The 19,281-nt window shown below is 40.5% G+C and overlaps 1 protein-coding gene across 5 annotated transcripts; it reads left to right on the forward strand.

Moving 5' to 3' along the window:
* Nucleotides 1–650: 650 nt before the first annotated feature.
* Nucleotides 651–18,465, forward strand: sbno1 (strawberry notch homolog 1 (Drosophila)). Of its 5 annotated transcripts, none has more exons than XM_071466666.1 (33): nucleotides 651–791; nucleotides 3,303–3,422; nucleotides 3,508–3,606; nucleotides 3,727–3,954; nucleotides 4,064–4,199; nucleotides 4,635–4,735; nucleotides 4,904–5,000; nucleotides 5,395–5,555; nucleotides 6,054–6,187; nucleotides 6,307–6,397; nucleotides 6,495–6,656; nucleotides 6,795–6,930; nucleotides 7,049–7,154; nucleotides 7,567–7,720; nucleotides 7,843–8,025; nucleotides 8,990–9,087; nucleotides 9,169–9,320; nucleotides 9,443–9,652; nucleotides 9,742–9,912; nucleotides 10,007–10,176; nucleotides 10,291–10,422; nucleotides 11,402–11,537; nucleotides 11,647–11,759; nucleotides 11,846–11,917; nucleotides 12,002–12,101; nucleotides 12,298–12,372; nucleotides 12,503–12,649; nucleotides 12,828–12,922; nucleotides 13,011–13,097; nucleotides 13,412–13,549; nucleotides 13,642–13,718; nucleotides 14,303–14,496; nucleotides 15,546–18,465. In XM_071466666.1, exons 2-33 carry the CDS (start codon nucleotides 3,303–3,305, stop codon nucleotides 15,686–15,688), a joined length of 4,218 nt encoding a protein of 1,405 aa, XP_071322767.1. In that variant the 5' UTR covers nucleotides 651–791; the 3' UTR covers nucleotides 15,689–18,465. The 5 variants fall into 5 exon arrangements, with proteins under 5 accessions (XP_071322767.1, XP_071322773.1, XP_071322772.1 ...); XM_071466672.1 differs by having other exon boundaries at nucleotides 4,067–4,199; XM_071466671.1 differs by lacking the exon at nucleotides 651–791 and adding an exon at nucleotides 943–1,074.
* Nucleotides 18,466–19,281: the final 816 nt, after the last annotated feature.

Consider the following 19,281-nt stretch of genomic DNA (forward strand, 5'->3'; position numbering starts at 1 on the left):
ATCTTAATTACACATTAATCCAACGAACGAAATTTTTAAAATTATGAAAATTGAATTCTCTTTTCCAATTTTCTAATTTTTATTTTTTTGGCTATATTATATTTGATTGACGCTCAGTTCTTGCGTCTTTCAGGAGAATTATCTGTAAATAAAAACAGATTATGAAGCGACTGTAACTACACTAACGTACAGTAAAACGTTTGTTAATTGTAAAATTAATTTCTGTAACGCAGCCACACTATATATTATATTATTATATTTAATTGACGATCAGTTCTAGCGTCTTTCTTTGTCTCTACACATTTTAACACAACCTTCTGCGCGTTAATTAATTTAGTTCATGAATTAAAAAGTAAGTATTAGTTTTATCTGTTTCTTTTCATTTCCAAAGATGTGTTTTTCCTCCTGTTGCAGTCGTCAGATTATTCACGTGTTGCGGCAACAGAGGAAGAGAACAACGAAGAAGAAACTTCCGACGTCACTTCCGACGAAGACCTAGCTGGATCACGTGATGTTGCGTTAGCTCGGTGACTCTGCTATGTTTGCCGTTTTGCATTAACGTTTAAAAATGCCGCATTTCTCGCTTTTATCGGTTCGCCGTGGTCGGGGGTCGCCCCTCGGCCGCCCCGGGGCCCGGTCACACCGGCGCCGGGAGCGGAGTTTGAGGCAGAAAACCGCCGCTGTGGGGCCGCGCGTCACGTGATCCGCATGCGGCGGAGCGTTTGATAAAAAGATGGCGTGAGCGCGGCGGAGCGGAGAGGACAACAACCCGCCGACCGACCGACCGTCAGGTAACCTCACAGCTGCGGGAGGGGGGGGAAGCGTTCATTTCACACCAGCTCGGACACTTCCGTAGTTAAAAGACAGAAAAGAGAAAAACTCGCCGTCGTGTTTTGACACCTGAGGGATATTTCGCTGGTTATATTCGGTTTGGTGCGACAACGGCAGCGTTGTTTGACGCTTCTGGTTGCTAACGTTAGCTAGCGGCAGCGATGACACTGCGTGAGAGCAACAACAACCGTGTTAGCCGACCGAGCCGCTCACCGCTGCCGTGAGACGGACCGACGGAGGACGGTGAGTCCCGCCGTGGTGCTTTTTGTTACCGGAGGTTTATCGTTGATCGGTGATTCAGTCCCCTGCGGCGGCGGCGGCGGCGGCGTGACTTAGCTAACCAAAAACTTGTGTGTTTTAAATGTTACCGCAAATGTTCGTTGACGCCCAACGGTGTTGGAGATAAAGTTAGAAACACCAGGTAATAAATGCATAATGTCACCACCTGTGAGGTAGCTGCAGCGGGGGCAAAGAACCGCGGCGGACGTTTCTGACATTTGCGACGCCTGTTTTTAGCTTTGTGAAATCTGCAGCTGCACATTGTCCGAGATTAAGTTCCCTTCTGTTAGTTTGCACACGTTCGGCTTCAGCGTTTGGGCTCGTAACAGTTCTGAATGTGAAAGTGTCTTCGAGCTAACAGCGCTGCTAAGCTGTGTCACCCCGGGCTAAACCAGGCCGGTTATAAGCCGGAGCGACACCGGTCAGTCAGGGGTCAGTGGCTGCGGGTGAGCCGCAACCGAACCAGCGGCTCGGACGTTTGCTGCAGAGTTAGACCCCGTTTGTTTATAATTATTAACCGGCAGAGTTACCGATGAGTCCGGGGGTGAGGTGGGGGGAGCCACATTGAGTCAGAGGGATCAGGAAGTTGAAAGCAGGGCATTGCAAACACGTGTCTTGTTTTGGACACTTCGGATCGAGACTCGGACCAGATCTGGTGTGTAAACGCTTCAGTTATAGATGGATGGGTCCCATTCTTCTGTCGTTGCTTTAACCTTGGGCTGAATTGAGGTATCCCGGCTCAGTGGTTTCATTTTAAAGTTTCATTTTCTTTTTTCTTTTTTGTTTGGTGATGAGATGCGGTGAAGCCAACATTTGCAACAGAAGCTTAATGTTTTTCTTGCATTAGATTGAAATAAGTTTGACTTTGTCTTACATGTGAGCAACAAAGCTTTGGTCGTTTTTATATTAAATGTGAAAGTTTATTATTAATGTATTTTCTTTAGAAACTAAGTTTGAATTTCCCTTTCATTGCTAGTTTGATCCACACGTGTGCTATACATGTGGGTATTTTTGGTTATTTCTAATATGCAATACTGCATCTAATATTTTCTCTATCGATTAATTGACCAATTACTTTCTTGATTAATCTTTTTTTGTCTATAAAATGTCGAAAAATAGTGAAAAATGTCAACTGAAATTTGTCACCCTCCAAATTGATGTCTTGTTTTGCCCAACAAACAGTATAAAATTACAAAATATTCAGTTTACAGTTATGTGTGACAGGAAAAAGCATTATATCCTCTTATTTAAAAAGCCCAGAACTGCAACTAAAACAATTATTAGTTATGAAATAGTTGCTGATTAATTTTCTGTGGATTGACTAATCATTCCAGCTCTACTATTGTCTTTCTCGTGATTTTTGAGTTATGCCTTTATTTACCTATTTATGGAATTTCTAATTTGAGAACCTGGAACCATCAAACATTTCACATTTTTCTTTGACAAAATTATCAAAATGGTTTTACAGTTTTCTTTCAGGCGATTAATTGACCATTTTATCAGTTTTGTTTAAATTATTGGAAATTATTTTCTCTTATATGCTTCTGGTTGCGAGATTATTCTGGTTCATCCAGTTGCTCAGAGATCAGTCTTTTTGACAATTTTCAGAACCACACGTCATGTGGAGAAAATCAGGCAATTTGATGGGATCTTAAAGTTAAACCTTGAACTCTATGTCTTACTTTTTGTTGTTAAAGTGTAGATTTTGGTGGAAATAGCACAAGATTATAAACCTCTTGATGTGTAAATGTGTTTCCTGCATTTAAAATATTTGTCAGGTTGTTTAGTACGTAGCAACAAACTACTCACATGCTTGCTGTCCTTTGTGCCTTATTGCAGTGTTTTTAGGGCTGCAGCTGCCATTGTTTTCATTATTGATTAATTTGCGGAACACTGTAATTGAGTCAATTTTTGGTCTTTACAATGTCAGGAAACAGTGAAAAATCCAACTCGTATTTTCCTAAAGCCCAATATACGGTCTTCAAATTGCTTGTCTTGCGAGAGACTCGGTTTTCTGTCATAGAAAACAAACTAAAGCAGAAAATCTTTGTTTTAAAAATATCTTGTCAATTATCAGATTTGTTGCAGATGTATTTTCATTTATCTTTTGTTGGAATTACTTTTTTATTTCTGAACAAATATTGTCAGCACTTTACGTGATAGACATTAACAAAGTTAAATATGTCTTGCAGATGGATCCTGGACAGGATTTACTTCTCGCTGCCCTAAGTGAGAGTGGCATTTGCCCGAATGATATTGGCCTATTTGATGTTGATTCTCAGGATGTTGCACAGCCCTCTACAACCCAGCAAGTAAGATGATCTTTAGTTTTAGTTATTATGGACCCGAAGCAATATTTTTTATAACTTAATATTCTGATTTCTGGCGCTCTCTCAGTCTATCTCCATCAGTGCCCTGGATGTTGGTGTGGGGGCAGAGGCCGTGGAAGTTGTTCGAACTGAGCCCCCAGCTCCAGTCCCTATAGTTACTATCAGGGTAAGATTACAGAACATGATGTTCCCTTGATTAATTATTGAAGACTCAATGCTATACTGCTGATGATGTTTTGTGGTGTATTAAAATCAAACTTAACTCTCTCTCTAATGTCTCCAACAGCACAAACCGCAGCCATCAACCACCACATTTGTCTTAAATCAGCTGAATCAGTTGCCGTCGCTAGGAGCTGTTGTGACCAAACAATCAGTTACAAACCCTATCAAACACACCATAACTGTCACCAAGGTGGTCCATGTTGCTAACTCAGCTCTGCGAGGTTCATCCACCCCCTCCTCCACAACTGTTCCTCCTTCAGCGTCCACAGTAGTGCCTTCTAACAGAGATCAGGTCGGTTTGTGGAACCCCTGTTTTCCATGTTCAATATCAGAAAGAAAGTAGAGGACGTCAGAGTGAAAGTCATTCCTCTTGGTCATGATCGTACATTTTATTTTCTCAGCAGATTCAGTTGAAAGATCTTCTTAGGACCGGCCATGTGAAGAGCACCGGCCTAAAGGGAAACAGTCTGATGGAGCTGATGAAGCTTAAGCCTCCACCTGACATTGCTACACCGGTAGCAACAGCTACAGGTCCAAGTAAGTTATTTAAATGTGCAATTACACTGGAGTCATGATGTATGATTTTAATCATCCTCATTTGGAGAGGCCTATAAAATGTTTAAAGCAGTTATAAGAACCCTGGAGTTCCTTTGAGGTCCACACAACCAAAATAATGTGCTAAAAGCTACAGAGTTGGTTATTAATTCTTAGTGAGCTCATCCCGCCCGGTTTCTCTTTAGAGTTACTTGATGATATCATCGTTATTACTCAACACAGGGTGTTTCCCTGTTTTCCCCTCGGTAAAAGAAAACATGCCTGCATGCAAATACAAAAATAAACCCAAAATATAAGCTGACAGAATTAACCTGATGTGTGGTAGTTCCCTCAAAATTGCAATATTTTCAAATGAACACATCAGCGCTTGAGTGGCATTCACTGGATGAGTCACACCTGTTGTCTCTGGTGTTTCAGGTGAAATTAACAATGGGATCAAGAAGGAAGTAATGGGTAAAGATGCTGCCAGGATCTGGATTAGTGATGACATTAAAATGCAAAACTTTTCACATTCTCTGGTGAGTTGTTGTTTTTTTTTTTTTAAATAGTCCTTTAAACATGCATTTTGCTGAAGCCATCAGTATTTAAAAGGACCTGTAGTGTTTACACCCAGATTTAATAAATACTTTAAAGCAGGTCAGTGTTGTGAGCACTCATTTTCTCTTCATGTCAACCTCTGTGTATAGAAACCCCCGGGGATGAGGGAAGAGGATGAGCCTGAGGAAGAGGAGGAAGACGAGCTGGGTCATGCAGAGACGTATGCAGAGTACATGCCGATGAAATGTGAGTATAATGGTTGAGTTAGTGGAGTACACATGTCTTGGTTTTAAAATATAGCGTCGCAGTGCAGAATACTTTCTAATCTCATGAAGCCAAGTCGTCATTTTAGAGGAACGTTTAGAGATTGTAATCAGTTTGATAATAAGCTTTGCTGTTTAGTTATGACTCTGAAGCACAGTCATGGTAACACTGGGTCTATTTAACAATGAGGTGCAGTCACACCACAAACTTAATTTGCATGATTTAACCAAACACGGTGTAATCAAGACTGAATAAAATGGACTGAATGGAGTTATAGCAGTTCACACTTGGTTGTTGACACTCTATCAAATCAGACAAACACATCCTTGTTACTGTTTCTGCGTTGAGCCACTGACAAGTCACTTTGTCAATGCAGTAAAGATTGGCCTGCGGCATCCTGATCCTGTGGTGGAGACCAGTTCCCTGTCCAGTGTCAGCCCTCCAGATGTGTGGTACAGACTGTCCATCCCGGAGGAAGCCATCGATCGGGGCTGCCTGTCCGCGCTGCAGCTTGAAGCTATCACATACGCAGCTCAGGTTAAGCAGCGTTCATTTTGTGGGGGAAAAAAAAAAGTTGTCCATTTAAAATTTTTCATCATAGTTTTTCTCACAACAAAAACCACAATAAAGCAAAATAAAAAGTAGTATTTGAAAATGAAAACTGTGATGAAATGTTAATGGAAAAACGCCTCTGCTGTAATGCAATGATTCAATAACCTGCATCTGCAGAATCAAACACACCCAGCTGGATGGTAAAACGTATCCACTGCTGCCCTTATTCAGAAATCAGTTTACTTATTTCTTTCACTGTTACTTTTTTAGCTTTTTTTTCTTTTCTAATCAGTTTGTCATGTAAAGCATTTGTGGGTATATTGAAAAGCTTCCCATAAATAAAATGTGTAAAGGAAGTTTTTTTTAGGCTGAAATTAGACAGGTGCCAAAATCAACTCTGTAGGTTTTATAAAGGGTTTTGTGTGAGATGCAAAGGCAAAATTGTGCACTTTTAATTGTGTATTTCTTTTCTGTGTGCCACAGCAACATGAGACATTCCTTCCCAGTGGTGATCGAGCTGCCTATTTGATTGGTGATGGAGCTGGTGTGGGGAAAGGCCGAACCATTGCAGGAATCATCTATGAAAACTACCTTTTAGGCCGCAAGAGATCACTTTGGTAAATACCACAAATCTCTTGGATTATGTTCAACACTGGGGATTACAAATTATGTTTCATATAAATGTTTTGACAATATAAGCACCTAATTTGTCTCGTATATTACCTCTTTTGTTCAGGTTTAGTGTCTCAAATGACCTGAAGTATGATGCAGAACGGGATTTAAGGGATATCGGAGCCAAAAACATTCAGGTTCATTCACTGAACAAGGTAAGATATTAACATGATACACAGATGAGATCAGTGAGGAGTGTTTACTGGCTGGTTAATGTCAAAGTGTGACTCTGTTACACTTTTATATTTTCAGTTCAAATATGGCAAAATCTCATCAAAACACAATGGGAGTGTGAAGAAAGGTGTGATCTTCGCCACCTACTCCTCCTTGATAGGAGAGAGCCAATCAGGAGGCAAGTACAAGACGAGATTTGAGCAGCTTCTCCACTGGTGTGGGGAGGATTTTGATGGAGTCGTATCCTTTTCATAGAAGCTTTTTGAAGGCGTACTTGCTGAAATAGATGATGCAAAAGTGAATCACAATATATAAGATGATTTTATACCATCTTCTTTTCAGGAATGCAAATGTATTTCCTTAACCAAATATCTCTAGATTGTTTATGACGAGTGTCACAAAGCCAAAAATGTGTGTCCAATTGGATCATCCAAACCCACTAAAACTGGGCTTGCAGTGTTGGAACTGCAGAACAAACTCCCCAAGGCTCGGGTTGTGTATGCAAGTGCTACAGGTTAGTGGATTTAATCAACCAAAATTTGCTTACTGAAATGAATTGACAGACTAAATGGGTGAGGTCAGTGAATCTGTAAACACTAAATAGTGAAAATACTGTACTTGTTTCTTTTTAGGTGCTTCTGAACCACGGAACATGGCCTACATGAACCGGCTGGGCATCTGGGGGCACAAAACGCCCTTCAGAGAATTTGGCAACTTTATTCAGGCTGTTGAGCGCAGGTAAATTTCTCTTTTTGTGTGACAATAAAATGTTTTTTCCACAAGAAAAATAAATGTTCAGAGGCTTGAGAAATGGTCAGTAGAAATGACAGTAAAAATATTTAATATCACAATTATAGTGACCAAATTATTAGTTGTCAGAATTATATTATTTCTCAAATGTACTGAAAAAGTACAGGTTCATTTCAAGTGAATGTTTTCATTTGTTTATTTAAAACAATAAATGATAATTAAAAATTTAAACTGTAATACTAACCACTGGGCATTGTTACTGTGATTTAGTGCGAAACCAGAAACTGTGGTGAGGGGAAAAATCTGTTTCTGGTCTGTGAAGGAATAAATAAATAAATAAATAAATAAATAAATAAATAAATAAATAAATAAAGTTTTGTGCATTTTTCCACGATTTCAGAGGTGTTGGTGCCATGGAAATAGTAGCTATGGACATGAAACTGAGGGGGATGTACATAGCGAGGCAGCTGAGTTTTACAGGTGTGACTTTCAAGATCGAGGAGGTTCCCTTGGCTCAGCAATACATCAATATGTACAACAAATCTGTGAGGCTGGTAAGCAAATAAAAACAAGCTTGTAGAAATTAAAATGTCATTTAAAGCACATTACTTTAATTCTTTATTTGTTTGCTTGCATTTGGTAAATTGATTTCATCCTGCTCCTCTGCTTCTTCCAGTGGGTGAGTGCACGTGAGAAGTTCCAGCAGGCTGCGAATCTGATGGATGCGGAACAACGTATGAAGAAGTCCATGTGGGGCCAGTTCTGGTCTGCTCATCAGAGATTCTTCAAATATCTCTGCATTGCATCCAAAGTGCGCAGAGTGGTCCAGCTGGCCAGAGAGGAGGTCCAGAATGGGAAGGTGAGACTGCGCTTGAAATATGAAAGTACTTCAGGATGCACAGTCACTCCAAATTATTCATTTCACTTTCCTGATTCGTGACTCTTTGCAATCAAATTTTTATGTGACAATGATTTTGCTGTGTTTGCATTAGTGGAGCGAACTGCATCAAAACAAACGCTCAGTTTCTCTCTAAGCTTTATCAACAAATGACAAGTGTGTAACTGCATGACAGACTGTGTACAGGAAGCAGCGGGAAGGATGTGTATGTAAATAAATTCAGTGTGTGGGACAGGGGAGTAAAATCTTTACTAAAGTAAAATAAATTGGGTCAGAATCATTGAAAACCATTATTGGTGAGGAAGAAGAAATAAATGTTTTAACCCCAGAATGTGAAAAAAAAGTTGTGCAGGCTTCTCAGTGCTGTACCCAAACTGTTCTAATGTTTTACACTTACTGTAAATTCTAATATAAATGTAACTAACATGTAAAAGTTGGTCACTATCACAGGCCAGATTAAAAAAAGGCGGTGAAATTACCTGTAGGAAACAAAAACGGCTCGTGGTAAATTCAGCTTCAACACTAGTCCCATCAGTACAACAACAGTCACGCCACACTCACCACCTGCTCCTCTGAATTGACAGATACCTGTTCATCCACCTGTTAATTCCTGTGTTTACAGACCGAGCTGTCAGTGAAACTTGACGCTTCTGCACATTAAACGCCAAACGTCTAACTAACCTAATGGCTCTCTGTTGTACTGGGGGAATTTAGTGCTCTGGAAATCTGTAGGAAGCACGTGACATGAGAAATAAAGGCCTGTCTCTGATGTAACTCTGGCTCATTCTGCCTTTGAGCTAAATAAATGCCCTGACCACTATTTGACTGTTAATGGTAAAATGGTGATTTGCAGTTTCCCTGTACAACAGTGATGCTCAGTGGATTCCTCTGTGTATAAATTACTGACAAGCCATTTCCTCTGCAGTGTGTGGTGATTGGTCTTCAGTCCACTGGTGAAGCAAGAACACTGGAGGCCTTGGAGGAAGGAGGAGGAGAACTCAATGACTTTGTGTCAACTGCAAAGTACGGACTGACCACAGATGGATTTTCTCACACAGTTTAATCAGGGTAAAAATAACTGTAATGAAATGTTTTTTCCTGCAGAGGTGTGCTGCAGTCCCTGATTGAGAAGCACTTTCCAGCTCCAGACAGACAAAAGCTTTACAGCCTGTTAGGCATTGACCTCTCAGCTAAGAAGACGCCCTCTCCCACTGAAACTGCAGCACAGCCTGAACAGAAGGGCAAGAAAAGGAAAGGTGAGGAAAATTAAAAGCTAATGTCAAACAGCTGGAACTGCACCTGTCTTCTATCTTTGTCAGAAGACTCCACAAACCTAAGAAATAACTGATACCTTGTGTCTTCTGATAAATCTCTTCAGGTTCAGAGGTCAAGAAGCAGCAGAAAAAGAGGCCTTGCAAGCACGGCGGTCTGTCGGGCACGAGCTCAGAGGAGAGCCAGTCGGAGGATTCGGACAGAGAGTCTGGTAGAGACTGCGACAGTGACGACAGCTTAAAGTCTGTGAGCTCAGCAGATGAAGACGATGATTTCAACCCATTCAGAGACGAGTCTGATGATGACGACGAGGACGGTGAGACTGAGAGAGGTGGCGGACATTGAATGAGGACATTTTATAGCCAGTTCAGTGCTTACATGAAACCTTTTTATGCCTTTGTTTAGATCCATGGCTAATCAGAAAGGAACCAAAGAAAGGCAAAGAAAAGAAGAAGAAAAAGAGAAGGAAGAGTATTGATCCAGACTCCATTCAAAGTGCCTTGTTAGCCTCTGGGCTGGGCTCCACCAGGCCTGCTTTCACTGCCCCTGTTATCCCCCCCAGCACCCCTGCCACAGGTAAGCGCCTCACCGCATGGCAAAGAAGAATCATGACACTCTGATAGAGTCTTTTTCGAGTTAATGGACGCCTTGTTTTTGTTTTGCTCATTAGTGAAGGCAGAGAGTCAGGATTCCTGCCTGACAAGTCAGGACGCAGTGGAACATGCCCAGAGAATGAAGAAAGATCTGCTGGAAAACCTTGAGCATCTGGCAGAGGATCTACCTCCTAACACCCTGGACGAACTCATAGACGAGCTGGGTGGACCTGACAACGTAGCCGAGGTGTGAATATCTGTGGTTGTAGCCTTAAGTAATTCTCTTCTTTTCTTGTTGTGCTTTTTAAAGCTGGATTAGTATTTCGTTTAACTGACTGTAAGTGTTTGAACTGTGCTTCAGATGACTGGGCGTAAAGGTCGTGTGGTCAGTAACGACGACGGCAGCATCACATACGAGTCTCGCTCCGAGCTGGATGTCCCGGTGGAGATCCTCAATCTCACAGAGAAGCAGAGGTTCATGGACGGAGAGAAGGTAAAGACAAAGCTACTGTGGAAATAGGATTAACATGTTTAGTAAAAACCTAAGTGGTTTTTAGGTTTGGTGCCATGATTACTCACTCAGCTTTCACACCTGTGGTTTGGTGATGAGCAGTGACAGCTGCTCATTTATTGAACAGCCTTGATGATGCCATCCTACATCATCAAGTCGTGCTGCACTTTACTGGACTTGGTATGTTTTCTGGTGGCACCAGGAACTAAATGATTGTTATTGCTTGAGACTGCAGCTGGATCTCACTGATTTAAATAATGACTAACAGGATGTGAAACAGGCATCTGAACAGTAATACAGTTACTGTGAGGTCACTATGTTTCATAATGCCTTCACACCCTCGACAGCGGCGGCTGGAGGCATTATCTTTTTGGGTTGTCTGTCCCGTTCTCGTGAGCGCAAAATCTCAATCCTTTAAGGGAATTTCATTGACTTCACTTAGACTCAAGCAAACTGATTAGAATTTAGTGGTCAAAGGTCAAGGTCACTGTGACCTCACAAAACATGTTTTTGAAGAATTCATGCACTAATTATGACATAATTTAACACAAATTTCTAATAAGATAAAGCAAAGTGATGACATTTTTTATCCAAATGGTGAAAGGTCAACTTCACTGTGACATCATGATGTTCTCCACTTCTGGATATTACTTGTCGCTTTAACTCGGCGAACAACCGCAAGGTTCTAGTTTTCTTTTTAATGCAGAACTGCTAAAATACATTGCTCATTACTTGAACTGAACCAGAAGGATAAATGCACCAGAATGAATTTGAACTGCACATTACGTGTGACAGCACCCATTTCCTCTACCAACTGTGTTAACCTCAATGATCAGCCTCTACACTGTAACTGTCTGAAACTAGTGACGGCACTGACAGTATTTTGTAGATTAAAGAAGTTGCTGCTCGTTCCACTTCTGTATGCGAAAAGTAATATTTAATCGTCTTTCTTTCCGATCAGAACATTGCCATCATCTCGGAAGCTGCCTCCTCAGGTATATCCCTGCAGGCCGATCGCCGTGTGAAGAACCAGCGGCGGAGAGTCCACATGACGCTAGAGCTGCCGTGGAGTGCAGACAGAGCGATACAGCAGTTCGGTCAGTAGATTTAAAATTTTGGGATCCTCTTCACTTCTTTCAAATAATAAATATTAAGTGATGTTGGTGTGGTTCAAAATGTACCAAACTTTCTGTTCTGCTGACACAGGGAGAACTCACAGGTCAAACCAGGTCACGGCTCCAGAATATGTCTTCCTCATATCAGAGCTTGCAGGAGAGCAGAGATTTGCATCCATTGTTGCCAAAAGACTTGAAAGCCTGGTAAGGACTCATTGAATTCTTAATCAACCGATCATTCATCATTTGTCCGACACATTAGCTCCATTTGTGGTCATTCTCTCCAACAGGGCGCTCTCACTCACGGAGACCGAAGAGCAACAGAAACCCGAGATCTCAGCAGGTTTAACTTTGACAACAAAGTAAGTGCATCAAGCGTTCGACTTAGAGAAGCTCTTATACTTGTCTTTATTTGCCAGTGGCTCATTCATGTGTCTTTGCTACAGTATGGCAGAAACGCTCTGGAAATTGTCATGAAGTCAATCGTAAAACTGGATTCTCCATTAGTGTCTCCACCCTCTAACTTTAAAGGAGACTTTTTCAAAGGTATGACTCATGCTTTTCTTAACAAGGCTTTGTCTTTTCTAGTCTGACATTTGCACTGTCTGTTTTCTTTGCTGTACAACTAGTTCACGCTGTAGTTTGCAGCAATTATTTCTTATGATATTGATGTCTTTATATTTTAAAAAAACTCAGTGGTTTTCGTCTGGCTCTGAGTAATAACAGTATTTTTCTTCTGCAGAAATTCAAAGTGGATTAATAGGTGTGGGCCTCATAAATGTGGAGGACAGATCTGGCGCACTGTCACTGGACAAAGGTAATTTTAAATGATCAGAAAGGGGCTGACATTACTTCTATCCTTGCTGTTAAATTTGATTTGCAGTGCGTGGTCAGTGATGCTGAGATTTCCAAATAAATCTAATGCATGTACTTTGTTACTGTGCCAGACTACAATAACATCGGGAAGTTCCTGAACCGTATTTTGGGCATGGAGGTCCAGCAGCAGAACGCCTTGTTCCAGTACTTTTCTGACACACTGGCAGCCGTCATTCAGGAAGCCAAGAAGAATGGCAGATATGATATGGGCATTCTCGGTAAGATACTGTTATTGCTTATTTTATCATTTTATCATTCAACCATTGAAGGCATTTTTACAGTGTTCAATCATTTAAAGTGCTTTTCCTCTGTGAAAATCACCTGTCTGGATTTCAGGGCTAAATTTGAAAGGTATCAAATGTATGTAAAACTCAATCTCCACTTGTCTTTTATTAGATCTGGGCTCTGGTGATGAGAAGGTGAAGAAGGTCGACTGCAGGAAATTCCTAACGCCAGGCTACACCACATCAGGACATGTGGAACTCTTCACTGTAAGTTCATATTTATTTATATGTCCTTTAGGATATGGGTGCATTGCAGTGACTTTACCTTACGTTATATCTGTGTCTCTTTTCGCAGGTGAGTGTGGAGAGAGGAATGTCGTGGGAAGAGGCCACGCATGCTTGGGCAGATCAGAATGGACCAGATGATGGTTTCTATGTACAGGTATGGAAACACTGGGTGTCTTTCTCACTCACAAGAATTTGCTCTGCAAACTGTGCATTAACTAAACCCTACCTGGTCTGTGCCAATCTTTCAAACTTGAAGTCCCCGGTTTGCAATTCAGAATTACAGAATCGTCTTCAAGCCAAAGCTGAAATTAATATTTTCTCAGACTTGACATCTCTTCCCCAAAAAGAACCAAAGAGCCAAAGAAGTCTTTATCCAACTGTTTTCACATGCTGAGCAGAGCTAATCACGACTGGCGAACTGATCTTTCAGTGAAGTGTCTCTGTAAATACAACATGTTTCATTTTTAGATGAGGAACAACAAGAAAACAGCCATACTGGTCAAAGAGGTGAACACCAAAAAGAGGCTGTTCCTGGTATACAGGCCAAACACCGGCAGACAACTCAAACTGGAGACGTACACGGACATCAAGAAGAAGTTTAAAAAGGTTACACAACATCTTTTTAAATTGAAATCACTGAGGAGAACATTAAATTCTTGATGGGGTGAATCGTGACTTTTTTTTGTTTGCTCTGTCAGGTCTTGTCAGAAGACGCCAAGCAGCACTGGACTGACCAGTACAAGTCATCTGCAAAAATCTGCTCTCATGCTTATTGGTATGTGCACTTAATGTTAATGGATAAGTTTGGTGTTATTCTGTTTTCTCTCTTCCTACTGTCAACAAATCTCATGACCACAAACTATTAAACACATCAGTGAGCCACACTGTTGCACTGAGTGACGAGTTCCTTCATCACCATGAACACTGGCACTAAGGTTCACTTTAGTCAGTTCCACAGACACGCTTTCCTGCACCGAGAAATACTCACTAGAGCAACAAATGTGTATGAATCCGCAGCTGAAAATAGTACCCAAAAACTAGAATCCATCAGCTGTTTTAGAAAATTGGTCACAAATGTATAGTTTCATTTTTTAAAGATTTCCATCTCAAGTAGGAACTGATGGTTTGGGCCTAGGAGTGAGAAGTCAACATATCGAGAAATGGACAAACGCACTGTCATGGTCTTTTCATGGGATTTGTTGACAGTGTCATGACAAAACTGTAATATCATCAGCCTTTCATCCTTTAAAGCTGCTGCTGAAGGTTTAGCCTTCCTGTTAGCATTGATCAGTCAACTTCAAAGTCTTTGCTTCCATCTTCTGGTCGTAAATCTCAGTCTTTGCGTTGTTCTGCCCACAGGCGGGGAAACTGTAAGAAAGCGTCAGTGGGTCTGCAGTGTGAGGTCGGTCTCCGGTGCAGGACGTACTACGTTCTGTGCGGCTCGGTACTCAGTGTGTGGAACGAGCTGGAGGAAGTGCTAACACCCGTCAGCGGAACCAATGTGAAGGTGCAGATCGTCCGTCTCAGAACAGAAGACGGACAGAGGATAGTTGGTAAGTTGAAGGACTAGTTCCACATTTTGGGAAAGTTGCTTTATTACTTTCTCCCATATTTTACACTTTTCGGGGGTTTTATTTGAATTGCTGATCTCCATAAGAAGATATATTTGTGGTTTTAAGAACCAAAAACCATCTCAGTGTGGTTTTACATCTCCTCTCAGTTTCTGAATACAGGCTGTGTGCATTTCTCTGTGGACTGAGGCTTTGATACTTTTCACAGTATTAATATAGAACCTAGTCCTGCTTCAAAAACCACATGGACATCTACCTTTAGACTGGATGTGACCCTTTTATCTTGCATGATATAGTTGTGTAAACACCTCTTCTGCATTTCAACAATGATTTTTGCTTTTTTTCTGTATAATTCCAAGCTTGTAAATCTTGGCTGGTCATCAGATGTTACATAGCCTTGTCAGACATCTATTGTGGGAATATCTGTCTGTTTCATATCAGCCTTGGTTTCTTATCCCTGTAATTAACCCTACACTAGGATGGACTTGTTGGATTGTTGCTGTCATATTCTGTAGATTGACCTTTGATTTTAGGCTGTATTACTCATGTCCTCACATCTTTTCCGACGATGCTGTCCAAATAAGTGAAGTGCTGCACAAGCCCATTTGTTCCAAGTGAAGATCAATATGACTCTCTGGTCTGTTAAATATGACCCTGCAGCCAGTTAGCTTAGCTCAGCATAAACACTGGAAACAGCTATTTTGGCTCTTGGCTCTGTCCAAAAGTAACAAAACTTCTAGCAGCTCCTAAAGCTCATGAATGAATACTTTACATCTCATGTTTAATCTGTACAAAAACTGAAGTGGAAGTTTTGGTTTTACGAGGTGTTGTCAGCCAGAGCAGTGACTTCTTGGAGCCAGCTTCATTTTTACTGCACAAACATGAGTGGTATCAATCTTGTCGTCCAACTCGCAGCAAGAAAACAGAAGAGGGCATTTCCCAAAATGTGGAACTGTTTCTTTCATATTTGCTACTGATGTTGACGTCACTGTGTGTAAGCTCATAGTTCATTCCCTGTCTTTCTTCCTCAGGTCTGATCATTCCAGCGAACTGTGTGTCTCCGTTAATTAACAAGCTGTCAACATCGGACCAGTGCCAGCAGCTCGCTGTGCAGGAGCAGCAGAAGCGGCAGCAGCTCCACCCTCAAAGTCTGAGTCACGCACCCAACACATAGTCCGAGGTGGACCACTCGGCTTCATGGGCGTCAATCCCCATCTCCACCCCTCGAGGTCACGTCCCATTCTGAAGGGATGTGGCTCCATCAACGTCTATCTCTGCACTGCAGGCTCCAGGACCGCTGTCCCTCGTTGTGCACCCTCGCGCCCACCCCCACCCCTTTCCTGTCGTCTCTGAGGGTCAGAGGTGTTGCACCGAGCTGTGGTGATTCTCAGATGTAAAGCAGTGGTTGTACAGAGAGAAGATTTCAGGGTTTTCTGTTTTTTTTTGTTTTGTTTTTTTTCTTTTAATTTTATTCTCCAGAGACTCTTGTTTTCACCTAGAGAGATTTGACAGGTGATGTATTGTCCTCTGACATTCAGAGTGAAAAGATTTGTGATATATTGATCCAGACAGTTTAAAGCTAGAGAGCATGTTGGCCTGTGTCTATTGGCATCCACTCCTCACACATGCTTTAAGATGTTTAGTCCAGATTACCTGGTATGAAGCAAAGACTTTTATTTCTTGGTCCAGACCAAAGGTGGACGAGACAAAGGCCAGAGTCTGGGAACTTCTTTGATTCATTGAAAAATCGTATTTAATACTAATGCGACCCCATAGTAATATATGATGAGCACTGTCAGTTTTTCACTCCTCATTATCATTCAGCACTAATGTAGAGAAAGAACTGGTTATTTGGTCTTTGACCATTAGTCCAGTTTAACTGCAGGAAACCGGACGTGTGCTGCTTTTCTGACGCTCTGTAGACCAAAAGTCATGACAGTCAAAAACCATTTTCAGCACCATCACAGACCAGTTTGCTTTGCTTTTATCTTTGTTGTGCACATGGATCTCAAACTGATCAAAGTTCCTTGGTTCCTTTTTTTTTTTTTTATTCTGTTTTCATAACTTTATTCCTCTTTGTCTGTAACAGCCAGGAGTTTGTCAAATGTGCCTTTTGTGTCAGTCAAAACAGCCGCTGCAGTCAGGCACCTTTATAAAGCACTAACAAGGAAAGATTTGGTTCAGTGTCAGCTGTCCGCTTTTTTCTATTTATAGCAGGTGAAAGTAAGAAAATATTTCCCAAAGATAATGTTGACACAGTTAAACATCAGAGGACTGAGCTGAGCCTGTTATCAACAAACCAGTCTTTTCTTTTCAGACAATGGATATTTGGTTTAGGGAGTCAGTGCTGCACAGTCTTTTCGTTACAAATGTGAAAAATAAGTCTCCCAGCTTTAATAAGCAGCATTTACACACTTAGTAAATTGTTTGTAAATTGTAACGTACTTATAAGCAGATAAAAGGACATTTTGTTCAGTATTTGACAGTTATAACTTCTCCTATGAGGATGTATTTTATATTATAGTGTTACACCTGTGTTTTGATATATTGCCATTCATCAGTATCCACTCATGTATGTCCACAGGAGGAGTTATATTGTTGACAAATACGTTAATAAGAGATTTCATCTGTTTATAATCACATAGTGTGCGATAAATCATTTATTAACTGTGTATTTATTGCTTATAGATGCTTAATATGGGGACTTAAGGTGTTGCTGTTAATATTTAAGCTTCTTTAACCCAGCCAATCAAAACACTTTATTCTTGTCTTGATAGGTTGTTTAAAAACCACCTTTGGTCTTTGCCTTGACTTTGCCTCAGTCATGTCATTCCTGGTTTTGTGTTTGTGATGCCTGGCTGGACTAGCTGTTCATTCAAATGAAAAACACTATAAAGCAGCCAAGGAAGTCTGAGAAATGTGAAATACATGTCTTTGACAAAGACCCATCTCCTTTTGATTTTCAAGCAGCTACTGTGCTCTGATGTTTTTTTTTCTTTTTTTTTTTTTTTTTTCTCCCTTTGCCTTTTTTTAAATGGAAATCCGCTCAGGGGTTAAACTCATACAAAGACCCTCTTCGAAAAACAAAACAAAGAAAACCTTGGGTTTTACAGTGTATCTGAAATGCATGACTACACCTCTACTCAGTGATGTTACTCTGGCTCTGTCTCCAGCTGTATTCACAGCTCCTTATCTTTACAGTACATGTCCTAAAACACCTCTCTCTAATTCCTCTGCTTTCTTGAGCCCAGTTGTAATTAAATTTACTGATTGCTTCTGTTGAGTAGTGTACCTCTTTGCCTCCTCAGTCCTGCATTGCATTATACTCGATCTGCACTGGAAGGGACAGACCAAAGTCTGGATACATGAGCTGTCCTAATAGCTGACAATTAAGGATGTGTTTTCTGTCTCAGAACGCTCGGACACATCTTAACCTGTGGATTAGTTACTGTGTGTGTGTTCTCTCCTGGTTTCATGATGCATTTAAAGGCAGGTGAAAAAAGGAAGGACAAAGTCTTTGTATCATACCAATGTGGATTTTGTACAATTTGTAAAAGGATTCAAACTGAAATTTCTTCATGCAGCGCATCTCAACTGTTGGACAGCATATGGGAGAGACCTTAATGGAAATATCTTTGAGGTCTGCTCTGTAATTGGACGTCATGTATTTTAACTTCTTGAATGTCCACATATATAAGCCAACAACTCATGTTTTTATTTTGTCTTTTGAGATGTTGTGTACATGGGCTGCTCTGCTGACGTGGTAACGTTGTTTTCGACTGCCGTTAAATGTCGCGGCAGATCAGTTCCTCTGACAGTGAAACACTTGAAGGACTTTTTTTTTTCTCCTTTCATCATTGCACGAGTTGCACTACTGACGAGTTGTACAAAAATTCGACATTACCTGTACATGAATGAGTGCGATGCTCAATAAAGCTTGGTATACTTCTACCTCGTAGCACTGTTTATCATAGTTAGAACTACATCCTGTCACTGATACAGCTCAGTTCAGAAGAAAACATCCAGTTCCCATCACATAAAGATTTACATGTATTTGCTGCGATTGTGACTTATTTGAATAATCCCAGTGATAAATAAAGAAACCTGGAATCATCATAATTAAAAACAACACAGAACGGAGCAAATCATTAAAAACAAGCTAAAATCATTTAGTCATATCTTATTTTGGCTTGTTTATGCGATATTGTTAATATTTCCATTTTATTTTGAAAGGATGCCAGGTTGTTTTGTACATATATCCAAAACTAGACACTTAAATAAAAGCATGAAAGTTTTAATAGCGAAATGTATTAAAGATATCAAAAGTATTTACTACAGACCAATGGCCACTGTGAATGTGCCACTATTACATTTTATATTATTTAATTATTACTGATGCATTAATGTGTAAGAGTCATTTTGCTGTTGCTATTAGTGGAAATTGGAGCTAATTCTAACTATAGACTGGTGGGTGGTTTAATCTATTCATGCCATGTTTATGTTTGATAAATGTCAAAGTTTTAAAGTAGCAGGTAACCACACAGGAAAATATTGCACTTTTTACTTCACATTAATTTCCAGCTGAACTGTAGAAGAGTTAAAGAGTAAAGTACAAGCACCTTAAATTATTTTCCTTAAGCACAGAACTTGTGCGAATGCATTTACCTTTCTGATTTATACCAATACCAAAATAATATAATCTATAATAATATATCATGTATTTGTTGATTATATTTGCTGCATTGCTTCAAAGGACATATGGTCAAC

This window comes from Trachinotus anak, unplaced genomic scaffold, assembly GCF_046630095.1.
Source record: "Trachinotus anak isolate AG129_WGS33_773 ecotype Australia unplaced genomic scaffold, CSIRO_AGI_Tana_v1 ptg000028l, whole genome shotgun sequence".
In the NCBI taxonomy this organism is placed as follows: Eukaryota; Metazoa; Chordata; class Actinopteri; order Carangiformes; family Carangidae; genus Trachinotus; species Trachinotus anak.

Excerpts from the sequence above, each read along its gene's own strand:
- sbno1 (XM_071466666.1), top strand. The coding sequence starts at position 3,303 with ATGGATCCTGGACAGGATTTACTTCTCGCTGCCCTAAGTGAGAGTGGC. Across the intron at positions 3,423-3,507 it reads AGCCCTCTACAACCCAGCAA|TCTATCTCCATCAGTGCCCT; the intron begins GTAAGATGATCT and ends GCGCTCTCTCAG. Across the intron at positions 6,188-6,306 it reads GGCCGCAAGAGATCACTTTG|GTTTAGTGTCTCAAATGACC; the intron begins GTAAATACCACA and ends TCTTTTGTTCAG.